This window comes from Natator depressus, chromosome 1 (genome assembly GCF_965152275.1).
Source record: "Natator depressus isolate rNatDep1 chromosome 1, rNatDep2.hap1, whole genome shotgun sequence".
NCBI classification, from domain to species: Eukaryota; Metazoa; Chordata; order Testudines; family Cheloniidae; genus Natator; species Natator depressus.
This window is the reverse complement of record NC_134234.1, coordinates 195,427,974-195,445,214: the sequence shown is the minus strand read 5'-3', so window position 1 is coordinate 195,445,214 and position 17,241 is coordinate 195,427,974. Positions and strand designations below refer to the sequence as shown.

At 43.9% G+C, this 17,241-nt stretch overlaps 1 protein-coding gene across 1 annotated transcript in view; it reads left to right on the top strand.

Annotated features, from left to right (window-relative positions):
* The first annotated feature begins 2,246 nt into the window (after positions 1–2,246).
* Positions 2,247–17,241, top strand: part of DCBLD2 (discoidin, CUB and LCCL domain containing 2) — a 61,304-nt gene continuing 46,309 nt past the window's right edge. Inside the window, exon 1 of the mRNA XM_074973487.1 lies at positions 2,247–2,346. Within this exon, the coding sequence (XP_074829588.1) occupies positions 2,247–2,346 (100 nt within the window). The remainder of the gene's footprint in view (positions 2,347–17,241) is intronic.

The window sequence follows — 17,241 nt, the reverse complement described above, 5'->3', positions numbered from 1 at the left end:
TAATACTTCTTCCTAGGCAGTCATTTCCCATTTTATATTTGTGCAACGATTATTCCTTCCTAAGAATAGTACCTTGCATTTTTCCTTACTGAATTTCATCCTATTTATTTTAGACTATTTCTCTAGTTTGTCAAAGTCATTTTGAATTCTAATTCTGTCCTTCAAAGTGCTTGCAACCCCTCCCAGCTTCCGATCATCTGCAAATTTTATTAGTGTACACTCTGTGCCATTATCCAACTCATTTATGAAGATATTGAACAGAATCAGACCCAGCACTGATCCTGTGGGACCCCACATGATAGCTTGATTATGATCCATTGATAACTACTTTTTGAGTATGCTTTTCCAGTCAGTTGTGCACCCAGCTTATGGTAGGTTTGTCTAGGCTATATTAATCAGACCTAGTAAGACTGTGTGTAATGGAACATGTAAGCAGTTATGTCTTGGAAGAAATGCTGCACTGATAGTTGTGATACACTCCTTTTGGAAAGTTGAGCATTACCAGTAGAGGTTGGTTCACTCCCTAACACTCTCTAACTGGATGAATTTCTTGGATACAGAGGTGCTGCCTATAGGCAAAACAAAAACAGTGGTGTCAAAAACATCAAATTTATTTTTTCTTCCATTGGGGGATATGCAAATCAAGGTGCACATGTTGAGCAGTTTCTTATCAGTCATGATATTTTTTAATCCCATGGAGTACTTTGCAGGGTGCATTTTCTCCAAATATGTTTTTTTCCCCCATTTTGGGGAATGAAGTCCACTGTGTTGCCAGCTATTACAGTTCTCATGATATTTTGTGTTTTTCCTAAAGCCCCAGCTCCTGGAGTCACATGATTAGGTGAGACTTTCAGCTTCCTTTTTTTTTTTTTAAAGTAAGGTTGTAGCCCTCGTGGTTGCAGAACAAAGCTTATAAACATGAACCTAAAGGCTCAAAAACCAGAAGGCAAATAAAAAGAATTGACAATTCAATACATCATGATTTCTAAGCCAATCGTGATTTTTGAATCCTGACTCATGATTTTTGAATGCTTGGGACTGGCAATACTGGGTCCGGTTCTCTTCTCATGAAGCTCTTTATGTGGCTGTACATTCATATCTTTCTAGGAAAAAAGTTGGAAATATTCTTTGTCAAAATATAGGAAATTTTAGGGGTATGTGTGAGGCACAGAGAATATATATGAGTGTGGATGGAGGAGACTTTGGGATATTTTATTTCAAAGGAGTGTTTGGCCTCAGAGGCCTTTGAATCAACTTAGGCTACCCTGAGTCATGCACATTTTTTAATTTAGGGCATGTATTATGAGCTCTTGGAGTAGTAATGTGTGCTCCTTTGCCGGTCTAGGTCTGCGTAAATGGAAGTATAGGTCTGGTGGAGATCTGATCAGATGGTGATTTGAGGTTTTGTGACCCAAGTAGATGTTTTGGGGCTTCTCAAGGAAAACATAGGGAGAGAGCAGGAGCAGCAACTATAGGAGTCCAGCTACTTTAGTGGCGTTGCCGGTGACAAATTGAGTGAAGCCAAGTCTCTTTTGCTGGCATATTGTCTGGATTTCCTTTCCTACATTGCCTTCCTACATTCCTGTGATGTATTCCCGCATTGGGGTGTGTTGTGGGGGGGACGGGACACGCAGGTTAGTATCTTTCTGTCCTCTTTTCAGAGAAGCAGCCGTGTTAGTCTGTATCTGGAAAAAGACAAGGAGGACTTGTGGCACCTCAGAGACTAACAAAAGCTTGTGCTCAACTAAACTTGTTAGTCTCTAAGGTGCCACAAGTCCTCCTCGTTCTTTTCTGTTCTCTGTTAATATTTTCGGGGCGGAGGGTTGTGGGTCTATCTGGGGGGATTCCTGGTAAATGGCGGGGGGGGGGTGTTTTTTGTGGTTTCGGTTAGATTTTTTTTTTTTTTTAATGAGCACCATTTGGGGAGAGGAGGGAGTTTACTTTCCCTGGTGCCTCCCCGCCCCCGCTGGGGGGCGGGGGGGGGGGGCCGGGCTCTGCAGCCCCCGACTCGGCGCCGGGGGAGGAGGGGGCTGCCGGGGCCGGGGCCGGGGCCGCAGACCCGGAAGCGGTTGCGCCCATGGCAGGGGGCGGTGCGCGGGCTCGGCGGCGGCAGGAGGGGCTGAGCCCGGGGGCGGCGCCGCTGGCTGGTCCCGTTGCCGGCCGCGGGGCAGGGGAGCGCAGCGGCCCGGCGCGGCCCGCGGGATGCACGGGGGCGGCGGGCGGCCGCGCTGGAGACGCCGCGGGGCATGCTGAGCCCGGAGCGCCCGCTCCCCGCGGGGACCCGGCCGGCGGCCGCCGCGCTGCTGCTGCTGCTGCTGCTGCTGCGGGGCGCCGGGGCGCAGAAAGGTGCGTGTGAGCGCGGGAGTGACAGACAGACAGACACCCCCCCCCCCGGCGGCTGGGGGATGGGTTTGCCGCGGGGCGGGGGGGTGTGAGAGGCAGGGACCCCCCCCCGCCGCGCCGCGGCGTCTCCAGGAGTCCCCAGCGCCCGGAGGCGGGTGTTCACCCGCCCCCGAGGTAAGGGGTGAACCAGGGGCGGTGTCTTGTGGACGGGCGAGCCCTAGGGTGACCAACCAGCAAGTGTGAAAAAGCAGGACGGGGGGGGGGTATTAGGCACCTATATACGAAAAAAAACCTGAATATCAGGACTGTCCTTATAAAATCAGGACATCTGGTCACCCTTGGCAGCCCCCAAATCTCTGGGGCATCTGACTGGGTAACTGATGATGAGGAAAGAGCTTGTGCCCCCCCCGTGTTTGACCTGACCGCCCTGTCCCAAACCCCCGAGCTGCCCCCATCCCCACGTCTGCAAATAAAGGGGGGAAAGAGGTATCCTGTGTCTGTAACCCCCTTCCCCACCCCTGCTCTGGGGGTTTCAGCGCCACTCGAGAGGGGTCTGGTGTCAGCCTCAAGTCCTAGAGATTTGTCACCCGACACAGCCCCGTGTAGTGGGGATGGAGAAGAGGGGGATGCTTGGTATTCCCTCTTCCTAATCTCAGTTTCCCAAGAGAGTAGTGATCATCGCTATCCGAGGAGATTTAGCCCCCCCCCCCCCATTTCCTGTCAGTCACTGAGTTGTTCCCCTAAGATTAGTGAGGGAGGTGGGGAAATGCCTCAACACGTGTCTAACGTAGGAGAAATTTGGCTTTGGTTGTATCATTTTAATGTTGCTTCAGCCCAAATTAAAAGTTGGGGTGGGAGGCTTTCACACAAGTGGGATGCATGTAGGAGGATGGTAAATGGAAGTATGGGGAGATGCCTTCCAGGGTTTGGGGAGCAGGAATCTGTTAGCTTCTATGTTTGCATCATATTGTTGTGTGTGATTTCCTAGTATGTTCTATTTCTGAATTGCATGTTACTGTATTTCTGAGGTGATTTCAATAAACATTTGGAAAATGCAAGTTCAGGAGCTGGCGGGTAAAAGGGCAATGCTAATGTTGGGGTGGTTTGTATATTTGAAATGTGGGACCTTCAGTATATTGACACCGACTTGCAGTTTTTTTTCTCTCCACAATGTGTGCAAACTGGGATCAGCTAGAAGACAGGAGTTGAGTGGTTAATTTATAAAACCAGAGTTAGACACCACACATGTAACATAATGTGTGCAGGGGTAAAAGGGACATCTCTGGCAGAATAGACTGCACAATTCTTTTAGGAAAGTTGATGAAATGTCTCCTTTTTATGTGAAATAACTGACTGCGCACTTATGTGTGCTGAAATTTACAAGGCAACATTTGGTCTTTTGACAATGGTGAAAGAACGGGGAGTGTAAGATTAACTATCACTTTGATCTTATGCTAGAAAAAAATGGCTGAGGCAATCATCACCATCTTAAAAATCTCAGTTCTTTTCCTAAGATTGTAAATAAGAGATTTGAGGAAAAAATATTTTCTTTTTTTCAGTTTACTTTGCTTCTGACTGTACATTAGAAATAGTGATGCTGGCTGTGCACAGTTTTCTCTGTTTTTGCGTGTCTTTCAGGTGGTAACACAGGAGAAGAAAACATTTTTTTAAATTGTAAACTACAGGGAGGGCTCAAAGACCGTAGTAGTGTTAATCTACATTTAACTCATTTTTTGACCTGTATCAGAGGTTGCACAAACAGTGATCCACAGAGCATAGTAACCATACAGTTCGGCTTTTCTACCTTGTTTCCAGCTAACTGCATGAAAAGAAATTAAAAATACGCTACTTCCCATGTAAAAGTAACACTAGTAGAAAGCAATTTCCATAGTAGCCACAGGAATGCCACATTGTGAATTGTCAATGGGAGGAAAAGTGGTGTGTTTGTGATTGGGAAGGGTGTTGATCCACAAGACAAACTCTTTAAGATGTCCATCCATGAAAACGTTTGGGAAACCCTACACTAGCTTTCAAGTTGAGGGTGTCCTTTGAAAACACACATTTCTCCTGAATTCAAACATTTCTGTGAGGTGAGAACTAGATTAAATGGCAAATTTTGTTTAAAAAGGCAGTAAAAGGGGAAGTTCTTCTAAAGTTTTGTGGCCCCAGTGTTGCTGAATTCAGTGCTGTTCAATATGGGTGATTGTCAGTATGTTGTAGAAAAGTTAAATTTGTGTTATATTGTTTCTTTGCAAAAAAATATTCTTCAGGGTGTTGGATTTTTTTGGGCAAAAATTAACATCAGTCTGCTTCCAGGGGTGGAGGGTGGAGAGCCTGTTTTATTAAAAGCTGTAATAGTCCTCTTTGAGTAAAGAGTCCCGGAGTAAGATAAAACACTTCCTCCCTATGGAATCCATGAAAAATTCTATCAGAACACACGAGAAACTATTATATGCAGAATACACAAAATGTTTAATAGAACATTATTGAGATTGCAAAGACTAGCACAAAAAGGTCAGGAAATGCCTATGTAATCTTAATTCAGACCCCTTGTGCATATGCATTATGATGCAGTCTTTAATTACATGCTCATACTATTTTTTTTCCAAGGACTCCTGCCTCATTCAGTGTTCAGAATGGACAGTGCTCACTTTATGAGAAGCTGTTCACTACTTTTTTGCCTCACTGTTCAGTATGTGGCCCTAGGTTTTCTAATCTGCACAAACCCTACTCTGAAGATAGCATGATTGATTTCCTAAAGGGCTTTTCTATGGTGGTCATCACTATAATATCAAAGTGCTTGAAAAATATTAATTATCTTCACAACATCCCTGTAAGGTGTGTAGGTGCTATGATGGTACAGAAGAGTAAGATTAAAAGTTTCCACAAATTTGGGGTGCTCGATTTGAGACAGTAGGATCTGATTTTTCAGAGTACTTAGCGTTATATAGGATTTTATACATTCAGAGCACAGCTTCCATTGACTTCATTTGCAGATGTGAATGCTTCTGCTAATCAGGCCCCAGGGTCTCAAGTCAGGTATGCATAAAAGGAAGAGCACACAAACAGTGACCCACTGCCTTAACCATGAGACCATCCTTTCTGTCCCTGCAATCCTCTGCCTCATTCACTACACACCTTCAGACTCCTGCAACAAAGAGGCAGGGGTCCTACAGACAACAGCCTTCTTCATTACACAGTCCTGATTCATCCCCAGAGCAGGTCCATCCTGTGCACTGAATGAGGCGGGGTCCCGTAGAAAAAATAGTATGTGATCCTGTTAAAGGCTATTGTTATGCATATGCACAAGGGGGCTGATTTAAGGTTGCACTGGTTACTCACTAACTTTTGAGTGCTCGACTTTACAAGCTTAGTAATGTTCTTTTAACATTTTTTGGACCTGTAATTTCCTAGGTTAAAAATAAAACTAACCCTGAAAAAACAAATTCCATCATGTGCCATCATATTGATACTCATATGACTGGAATCTTTAGTTCCACCCATGGCCCTCTGCCTCTTGAGCGGATAGCAATAGTAACTTGTCATCTTCTATGTGTAGACCAGCACTAGACCAGAATGAGACACTTTGCCATTGAGTTTCATGGATATTTGCTGACAGCAGAAAAATGGTGAGAATCTGGAATTTTTAGTTCCATTAAAGCTGTGGAGGGAAGTGTGCTCTATTGGGCACAGACACTTCTGCCATTCTCCCCAAACTTGACTCTTTCTGTGCCTCCTCCAGTTCCATTCCTGTTTCCCCCCTCCTTCCCCCCCAGCCCCTTGCTCCTCCCCTAGTTCCATTCTCCTCATGTAGTCAGTCTCACTCCTCGGGCTTTGCCTCCCCATTGTAGTCTCCTTGCCTAGCCAATCCTAGCCCCTTAGTCTGGACTCCCCATCACAGTCCGAGTCTCCCCTTCCCTCCCTGAGCCCAGTCTCCACTACCCCCTGGCATTTTGTGGCTCCTCTGCCTATCTGTGCCGCCTCCTTCTCCTCCCCAACTCCACTGGCTCCCAGTCTCCCTACCTAGGCTCCTTATCTAATCTAAGTGTCTTGTTCTCTCCCACCCACTCCTACCAGTTCCTTCTCCCAGTTCTCCCCACACACCTGGCCTCTCATCATGTCTATCTCCCCTTTCCCATACCTCGTTCCCTCTTCCACCCTAGCTCTCTTTGCCTTGCTGTTCCCAGTTTCTTTTCCCCCTGGCCAACCTCTAGTCCCTGTCTCCTCAATCCCCCCCCCACCCACTCCTTAGGTCCAGTTTACTCCCCAAGGTCTGGCTCTTGTCCTATCTGCAGTTGAATCAGGCAGCTTCTTCCTCCGGGCTGCCTGGGCCCAGAAAGGGAGTCATTGAGAGCACAGGAGACAGAGGCTCCATGCTCTAGAGTTCTGATGCCTGGCTTTGGCTCGGCCCATGGCAGTCCAGTGCTGGAGTTGCAGGGAAAGTCCTGCTTAGGCCCAGGCTGGGGCATACCCAGGGCAGATAGAATCTTCAAGGAATTTAGCTACGAAGCTCTGGCAAGTCTTGACTGACCATGTGCAAATTGGGATTTTTCAAAGACTTATCCACATTTGGGTTGATTTTCATGGGGATGGCAAAAGGTACATTCCTGACTGAGAGGTCATCCCTTGGCAAATTTCAAGTTGCTGCTCCAAAGTATGGAGCTGGTAGAACTTCTCAAAGGAAATGTCTCAAGAATTGTTTAACATGAGCAAAACAACTTATCTTTCTCTAGTGTCATTCTCAGAAATGGCAAAAAAAGTTTTGGCTGAAATTTTCCAAAAAAAATTCAGCCTGAGGCAAATACCCACAAGAAAATATTTCAGCTTAAAGGGTTACCGTTCGGTAAAATTATAAGCAAATGAAAACAGAGTTTTATAGTGGGAAGTGCTGGGCAACCTTAATAATGGATTTTGCTGCCAGCCCCACCTATAATAATTTGAACGAGGTTTGATAGTTTCCCAGTGTGTTTTTCAATATAATCATATTCGAAGAAACAAAAGGTAAAATATGCATGCCATCTTGTAAAGGTTTTCATTCGACATGGAAGAATGTACAATGTAGATTACCCACATTTTAATCAGTATGACAGCAGTTGTAAAATACTCGAGCATAATCTCATTCCGCAAACAAGAAATGTTACCAATTGCTAGAAAGTTCTTGTGTGTTCATGGCTGTGTTCGAGCTCTGCTCTCACTTAACAGTTTCTTCCACGTTCTCAGTAACTATCAAAAATTAGCATACCAGTTTTTGTGTCTTGTGGGCATTCTGATCTGCTATCATACATTTGTAAAACAGTCTGCTGTTTGACATGTTATAAACATAATAGTGATAGATGATAATGAGGAATTAGTGAGGACTCCAACACCATAGTTTTTGAAACTACTTTTTAGTGAGAACCATATTTTAATACAGATTGTCTCTTGGATCACCACCTAGTCTATTCACAGTTGTACAGACCAACTCCCTTTGCTCTTGTGATTATATAACATCCTTGGGGCAATGATAGCAGTTGCTTACATGGAAAAGTAATATTGGGAAAGTATTTAATGTATTTTTTAGTTGCTTTTAATGCAGTTTAGCAGCTGGAAATGGAGAGAGAGAGAGAGAGAGAGCCAGCATCACGTAATCAGCCAGCTCTCCGTGGACCTCATTTTGGGAACTTCTGCACTTAACAGATGTTCAGCTATTGTCTTGTACTCAGTGTGGCCTATTCGTCAGTTAAACCTAAGTTATTTTGGCTGTCCAGTAACAAAACAGCCAAGTGAGAAAAGGATGCCGCTTACTTTTTTTCAACATAGAAATTCAGAAGTGTTTCAGTAGCTTGGAATTTATTTAGATCGTTTGGGTAGGGGCCTAGTCTCCTTTTTATTAATAAAGCAACTGGTACAGTTTGGTTGATGTGTAATGGAGGTATCTGTAGTGACTCCATACTAAAGGTTGTGTTGTAATTTAAACTTAAAGCTGGAGTAAACTCCCATTGGTTTTTTTCTTTGAATTTAGGCTCCAAATTTGACACACAAAATAGTTGAGCATAACTGAATTTTCTTTGTAATTTTTTTCAGTAAAATCTTTAACTCTTGGAGATGAAACATCTTAAAATGTATTTCTTTGAAATTTAGCTCCCCCCACCCCGTTATGTTTTCTTCTAAATTACCATAACCACCAAAAATGCCAAATTTAAAAAATACACATTTGGATATAAGCTATTTTGAAATTTCAAAATCAAATACATGAAGAATTATTTCCCTTTACTTCTTATAACCAGGGCGTGAAAAATCCACTTATTCAAATATCTTTGAATATGAATCTTCCCAGGATGCGTGTCACTGACTTCTGAATGGTCTAAGCTTGTATTTAAAAGAAAAAATAAGTTTCCTATCGCTGTGGTTGCAAAGATGACCATCCAAATTTGAGCACTTAAGTTAAAAGTAATGCAGCAATGTCATCCCAAGCCTGCAGAGAGACAGCTCAACTGACACCACTGGTGTTGGTTTGCAGAGGAGCTCCTGTGGCTGCTGCTGCTGTTAATCAGCCAGTGTGAGCGGTCTCGCTGCCACTGGGGGATACCCCCAAACTTCCTGGAGCAGGGGGCAATAGAGATGTACTTCCCCTTGGAGTAGAATAATGTATGTGTCCAGTGTAGATTGATTTAAATAATGTAGCAGGAAACCTTGAATTAAATAGTCAGATTTTTAATCTTGTTTTGCATTTGTGCTGCTTTGTTTTTATAAAGAAAGGTTGATTCTTGTTCTTTGGTAAACATTAAAACATATTGATTTGGAACTAAATATAGCTGTTCTACTAAATTTGGTACTACTTTTTGCTGACAAGCAAGATACATTATAGCTATACACATATTTAAACACTTATTTAGCTTTGCATACGTTTATTCAAATTATTTATTTTCCATTGTTATGTTAAAAAGTAGGGAATGATGCATTTCTTGTTTGCTAGACCATAAATGTGTTAGTTGTAATTTGTGTCAAGTGGAATTTGGATAAAAAATTGAATTTAATTAAAAATGCACAAAAACAGGATTTTAAAATTTATTAGCTAAAAAAAATTACCTTACATGTGCTAGATAAATAAGGAAAAGTTTATCAAAACATGTTTTGTATTTAAAACTAACTGATTTTTTTAAACAAAGTAAGTATTATCTGTAGTCAGTGAATTGAAACTGGTTGTGTCTGCTCACCACGTCCTTCAAGATTTCAGAATTAGTAGATCTCATACTCTCACACCCAGTTTTTATTCATAACATGGAAGAGGAAAACAAGCTTTCCTGCTTTTTCAATTTCCAATTGGTTTCTTAACTTTGAGTGAACTAAGCATTGAACTGAACTAGTTGAATTAATTCAAATGAAGAAAATATCCTGTCTGCAGAAGAGGCTACTGTTGTCAAAAACTGGTTTAGCATTTCAGTAAATTCTGGCTCCAGGTGCTTAACCAGTGACTTCCACTAGTTCAGTGGTTTGACTTCTTTAAAACTGGTCAGCAAATGTACTGCTTAGTATTAATTATTTAGTGTAAATGATTTTAATAGATGATAGTAAGTTTAAGCCTTAACGTAAGTTGTCAGCATTTCAAATTTCATTACATAATTTTTTTAAAAAACCCGTATTCAATTTAAATCTGACTTTTTTAAAAAACAGAATTTAAACAATTGATTTGTATCCATGACTTAGGGTTCCCAGCAAGCCAGGTAGCAGACTGTGTGTGGCTTCTTCCTACAGCTACACAGTAGAGATCTACTAGAGTGACAGAAAGAACTTTTGTAGAGCCTTTTGCTTGGGTGAGTGGTGGTGGCAAGAGGCTATACCCATGCAAGAGCCCTCTACTGAGGTGGAAATCAGGGCCCTTGCTGTTGCTAGTCATCACGTTGGTTGGGACCTCCCTGCTCCTCACACCATTGCTTTCTCCTTGGTTGGGCTCGGATTTGATCCATGAGGAAAACCTTCATCTTCTGCTATACCAACAAAGGACTCTGTGTTTGGACAGAATAAAATTTATTGAGGGGAGCAGAGGCTTGTCCAGTATTAATCAATCTGTATGTGTGGTGTTGGGGAACATACGTTCTTTTTGTGTGTGGGAGGACAACACTAATTTATTTGGTATTTGTATGGAGCCTCTGGCACTAATTAGGAGTACAAACTTCAGCCGTCAGGAGACTCTGCTCTTTGGGCCCAAGAATTTTGGGGATACCTAATCAGGAGGGAGTATAGCTCAACGCACAGGTGTATTCGGCTTGGCAAGTAGCCTTATCCTTGTTCTTGGAGGTATTGGGTGAATTTTTCAAGTCCTGGTCATAATCTAATGCAGTTCTACCAAGTTTAACTGACAGAGCTGCTGATATCCATCAGCTAATTCTGTTTTGACTCTGTCTGTCTGATTCACCACCTGTGTCTTGGGCATACCCTGGTGAGACATGCTGGATAGCAGGGATATGGGATGAGCAGGAGGGGTGGAGCTTTGAGGAAATGTAGTAATAGTGTGGTTAGCAAGGATGTGCAAGAGTCCTGGGGAGGAACAAGTTTGTACTTGGAGGTTATGGTAGAAGGGACAATGGAAGGGGAGCCCAGTTCTCCTTTTGTAGGTTAGTGGCACTTGAAGGGCTCCCCTGGTACTTCTGGTCTGTCTATGGCATGCTGAAGCAGCAGCTCTATGGGAGCGCTTTACCCATTGATGCTGGAAACAGAGACCCAGGAGTGGTAAATTTCAGAAGAGGTGCCTTTTAAGAGCGGGACTTATAACTGAGTAGCTTTCCTTTTCCTTTTCCAGTTAGTGGTAGTCCTATTGGAGGCTTCTGAGGTGGTAGACAGAATATGTGTGTGTTCTGTAGGTCCCTTTTGTCTAGGAGATCCCTCCTCCAAGTAGTGATCCAGCCCAGCCCTACTCATCTTTTGAGGCCACATGAGATCAGGCCTCACTAGCTTAGCACAGTCCTGTTTAAAATATTCATCAACGACTACTTCACTTACAACTTCTTGTGATTCTCCTAATTAATCCCAGGATGCATTTTACACTCCATATAAATGATATAGGAAATGTATACTTTACAGCCACAACTCTAAATGTTGAATCAAATTGTTGAGTTGTGCTCAAATGAAGTTAGTGAAAAGATTCTTAAATTTTTTTTGTCACTGTTGCTGTGTACCACTTAAGTCATTTGACATTCTTTGAAAACATAATTTCCCTCCACTCTGTTAGTGGCACTGCCTGGGCTGACTTCTGCAGCCTTCTTTATACTAATAACATGAATGAGCATTTCCCAGATTTTGAAAGCTGAGTCCTCCCCTTTGGGAAAATGGAAATAATCACCCATCCTTTGCAACCCCTCCATGTGCCCTACACTTGGGATAATGCTTGTGTAGATCTTCGTAATATGATTAATACTCATTTGTTATGCATTTTGAGCATGAAATAACTAACAATGATGACATTTAAAATATCATTGGCAACTGTGATAGCATCCACCAGTATCAATGTGGGCTGGGCAGGGAAGGTGCATAACGCTTGCATCTTTAAGAACAGAGGACTGCTCAAAAAGCTACAAACAGGGACTTTATTTCTCATTGGTGATATTGAAATGCCAATCCGGATCCTGGGGGACCCAGCCTACCCCTTGCTCCCCTGGCTCATGAAGCTGTACACTGGCCAACTTGACAACACCAAGGAGTGATTTAACGACCGATTCGGCTGGTGCAGAATGACAGTTGAATGCACTTTTGTTGGACTGAAGGGACAGTGGCATTGTTTAGTCACAAGACTGGATCTCAGTGAGAAAAATGTTCCAATAGTTATAGCTGCCTGCTGTGTTCTGCATAATATCTGTGAAGCAAAGGGGGAAAAGTTTCTGCCAGGGCAGAGGTGGAACGTCTGTCTGCTGAGTTTGAACAGCCAGACACCAGGGCTATTAAACAAATTCAGTGCGGGGGTGTGGGTACTTTGAAAGAGCACTTTAACAGTGAGCTACAGTAACACGTTTTGGTGTACTGTGCTGTACCTGGCCTCCTGGTTTTGCTCCCTGTTAGGAATTGGTGGCGCTTGGTGAACATCTATGACAGGGGTCCCCAGTGCGGTGCCTGCCAGCGCAATGGCGCCTGCCGGGGCAGTTGTGTGTGCCCGCAGGACACTGCACCATCAAACAGCCGCCACTGAGCAGCATTGCCGTTTCTCAGCGGCATCTCGGCGGTGACGCTTGTTGCCGCTGCCGCTTCTCGGCAGCATTTTGGTGGCGGAGTGTCTGGTGCCCGCCACAGTCTTCTGGGAATAGGAATATGCTATTCCCACAGAAAGGTTGGGGACCACTGATCTATGAATATAACACTGTCAGTGCACCTATTAATTTTGTCCGTCAGTGATCCTATGAGTGGTCATATTGTACAGTAACAAGTAATTGGTTGCTTTCAGAAATGGTTAGCATTCTGTAGCATCTGTCGCGAACTAATAAAGATGAATTATGTTGCAAGTATAATTTTATTCTGTAACAAAATCAGTGAAAAGAAAAATCTGTGCAATTTTAAAGCAAATACATCAAAACTTCATAAATCCCATCCATTTAATTTATTAAGGGGAAAGAACATTCATGTCTATTTTAGCTACACACACCAGCCATGGCTTTGACAGGTCAGTGTATGTGAAGCTGTGGTTGTCCTTAATACCTCCTGGGGTGAAGTGGTAGAGGTGCAGTGGTCCCTGATACCACATGGAGAGTTGTGCAAAGAGGTGTAGGGAGGTGTTGCAATGGAGTTCTCCATGGACTGCAAAGGGAGGCGATCCTGGGATTGTTGAATCTTTAGATCCACAAGGGTTTGCAGCATTTGTGTTTGCTGCTGGAGAAGCCCCATTATATCCTGGTGCTTCTCCTTCTCCTTTTCCTGCTGGGACTTCTTGGCCTTTCTCCTTTCCACTCTTTCCTTTTCCAGGCTGTCTGCAGTGTTCATCCCTTCACGCCCTGTGCTCCTGGTTTGATGCAGCACTGGCTTGCAGGATTTCATTGAACATGTCATCCAAGTCCTCTTCTTTCTCTTCCTTTTCTGACTCAGACGTTCAGTGGATGTGGCGCAGGAACCCCTTAAGGCAGCAACGGCAGATAAAATGCACAGAGGTACCATTGTCAGTGTATTCACAACAGAAAGCAAAAGTTAAGATTCATAGCTCCCTTCCCTTGCTCCCCTAAAGTTTTAAATGACCTGCTCATGGACACGTCTGCTTCGGAGTGCTTGTGCATAGCTTCACTAAGCACCAGCCAGGGTGAGTGTGGCCCACCAGTTATGAGGGTAATGTGGAGGGAATTGTGTGGTTGCATGAAACTATGAGTTTCCTGAATATTGGCACCATTTTCCACAGGAGGTGGTGATTGTAGCTCATATGTCACTCCTGAGGGTAACAAAGGCAGAGAGAGCATAGTGGCTGCTGGCATCCCAAAGCCACCTAGGCCCACATGCTGCTAGCCTGTTTACTGCAATGGTACTTGCCAAAGTTATTGCTGAGTGGCGTGGGAAAGTGTCTGATTGCAGAGGAAGATATAAGTCTGCCATCCCTAGAAACCTTCAGGAGAGGATTGTAGAGTATCTCCATGAAAGATTCATCAGGATCTCTCAGGAGGATTCAGGTGCCATCCCTGTGTACATAAACTGCTCTGCATGACCCCCTTGTCTAACTCTACAGGGCAATGAAAAGCAGATAACAACTCTACCTCTCTTTGTTCTACTGCTGTCTCTTCTTGTATGAGTAAACTAATGAAAAGTCAATAGCTGTGTCCTGTTAAGTGGGAGGTGCCATCACAGTAATGGGAAATAAATTTACACACTGATCTGAGGTTCCTTCCCCTGCATCAGGCTTTCCCGTACTTGGCTGTTGGGACTGACTGGACTGTGGTATAGTCTCAAATATGTTCTGGCTGACTTCATAGCTGGACCCCCGGTCACGTGTCCCTATCCTCCTCCATCTTCACCTTGTCCTCACTTTTCAAGCCAGAGGTCTGTGGTTTGGTCTCCTCTGAGGTATTGATGGTGGTGTGTGGGGTGGTGGTACCACCAAGCATGGCATGCAGCTCTTTGTAAAAGCAGCAGGTCTGTGGTTTGGCACCAGATCTACTGTTGGCCTCCCTGGTCTTCTGGTATGGGTGTCACAGTTTGTTGGTTTTCACACGGCGCTGCTGCTAGTCCCTGTCGTTCCCCTTCTCCTGCATCCTCCATGCAATCTGCTTATAGATGTTCATGTTTCTGCAGCTGATCCATAATTGTGCTTGCACAGCCTCTTCTCTCCACAGGCCCAAGAGATCTAATATCTTCAGTCTACTCCAAGCTGGAGCATGTCTGGATCATGTAGTCAGCATGGTCAGCTGGCCAGCTGCGTACAACAATGGAGAGCTGTTAGGTGTGCTTGCCAAGCTAGACAGGAAAAACCATTTCAAAAATGCGGAGGGCTTTAAAGGGGAGGGGGTCTTCTGGTCTCTATGACCCCTAGGCAAGGGAGTTCACAACTGCGAGTGAAGCAGTCAGTGTCAGTAATTGTGGGATGGCTGCTGGCGTACTGTTAGGGTTGACATAGGTATCACAGTGTCTACACGTGTGTTGCATTGACTTCAGTACATCAACCATGGCTCAGAGTTGTTTGGGGAGGTTGTGTTGCTGCATCGCTGTAACAGGGCGCTTTCATTGGTGGGAGACAAATTTAAGTGTAGATTGTAGACACATGCACAGTGGGGTCGACACAAGGTGGCTTAGGTCGGCCTAACTTTGTAGAGTAGACCAGGCCACAGTTTACTTCGTAGACCTCATTGCACAGGCAGCTTTTTGCTGCATCTTGCCAAAATCTGAAAGCCACTACCTAAAGTCCTGGGATGTGTGTATCTGTACTCAAGATAGCTACACGTGGGCTATGAAGTCCACTTACTACTAATAAAACTGTCATTTTAGGCATTGCTAATCAGTGTTCTTTTGTGATCCATTCATACAAAGTTTACTAAGTATTTAAGTAAGTATCCATTACCAATGTGTCCAACCCCCCCCATCCCCTGACTCCTCCCCCAGAACCCCTGACCCATCCAACCCCCGCTCCCCGCCCCCTTACCATTCCAGAGCCAGCCACGCCGCCGCACTCCCAGGTAGGAGCGGCAGGCCAGAGCGCTGGCCACGCAGTGAGGTGAAGCTGCAGGGGAGGGGAAACAGCGGGGGAGGGGCCAGGGGCTAGCCTCCCTGACCAGGAGCTCAGGGGCCAGACAGTACGGTCCTGCGGGCCATAGTTTGCCCACCTCTGTCTCAGAGCTCTAAGGAGATACATCAGGAAATTTCAGTTCAGAAGGTTCTCTCTCAGAAGGATCATTCACTACCTGTCTACTCAGGATTGGGTTGCTGCTCTTGATATCAAAGATAATGTATTTTTGTATCCCCATAAGACCATCACGCTGAAAGTATCTATGTTTTGCCCTTGTTTCAGAGCATTTCCAATACAGAGGCTGACCCTTTGGCCTCTCCACCGCACCCAGAGGATTTTACCAAATGCCTGGCTTTGATAACAATGTATCTAAGGAGACAAGGGATTTTTATCTTCCCTTACTTAGACAATTGGCTGCTGAAGCCCCTGTCCAAAGAAGAATTAGAAAGACATGTTCTCCATTCGGAACCTTAGGTCCCCTCATAAACAAGACCTTGTCTCTGTTGGTCACTTTTAACGGCTATTGGGTACTTCATACTTGTACCCTTGAAGCTACTGTCTATCCTCAGTCCTCTCCTTAGGACACAGGTTTGTGTAGCTGTTTCTTCTCTCATACTCCCTTACCCATTCTTCTGAGACAGACAGTTTAGTTTGTGTACGGTAGCAGAGAAGACAAATGCCTGATCTGTTATGATATTGTAATTTGAGAGTGTTCTGTTTTAAAATGTTGTTACTGTATCCTGTATGTTGAATTTAAATTAAAAGTCTAGATGCCAAAGTGTTTGCTGCAAATAAATTTGGTGTCGGAAAGCTAAGGCAGTGCTTCAGTTTCTCCATCTGGAATAAAATGGAGGTGACGCTTACTCACCTTTATAAAGCTCTTTGGCATGTATGGATAAAATTCATTAATTGCTATGTTACATTAGTCCAGAATATGGGTAGTACTAAGTAAGTGAAAAGGATCAAATTGTTATGATGAATTGTTGCAAATTCATTCTTTTAATGTAAGAACAGAGGTTGCAAAACTCCTCAAACAGGCTGTTAAAATCATGAAAGGCAAACTGCATGTTTAACTCTTTTGGCCTTGCTTCTCTTGCCCCTCCCCTCGATCCATAATCTGTTGTTCACTCAACTCCTTTCTCCAGTTGCCGTCCTGTCTTCAGGCCTATGTTTCGCTCCACAGAATAACAATATATTTTTATTTATATTCTGTTTCAAAATAGAATTGGGTGCCAGAAATTGGCTCTCTCCTAATGTAAACAAGTTGTGTAAACACAAATGATAATGACTGTGGAGACAGGGGAAACCAGCTGAGCCTGAAGGGAAGGAGAACTCTTGAGCGGGAAGGTCTGATCTTCCACCCAATGAAGAGTCGCTCCCACTGAAGTCGATAGGAGTTCAATGAGCAGGATTGGGGCTGAAGGAGGGAAATGACTCAAAGTATTTTAAAATAATTTTTTTAAAAAACATTTGTAGTTTGGAAGCCCCATTTTCATTACTTTTTGGTATTTTTTTTTCATGATACATTTTTTTGAGTTTTCCTGCCTCATTTGAAAGGAATGAGAAGCTGACACAGCATCTTTGCTGCACGTAAACGGCAGAAAAATTCTGTGCAGAGCATCTTATCAGAGCAAGAGGGATTATAGTAGCCCATCAAAGTAGACGGTTGCATAATCAGAGTTAAAATGAGCAGTTTGAAATTCCTTTCTTTGCTTAGATTCATCTAAGAACTCTGG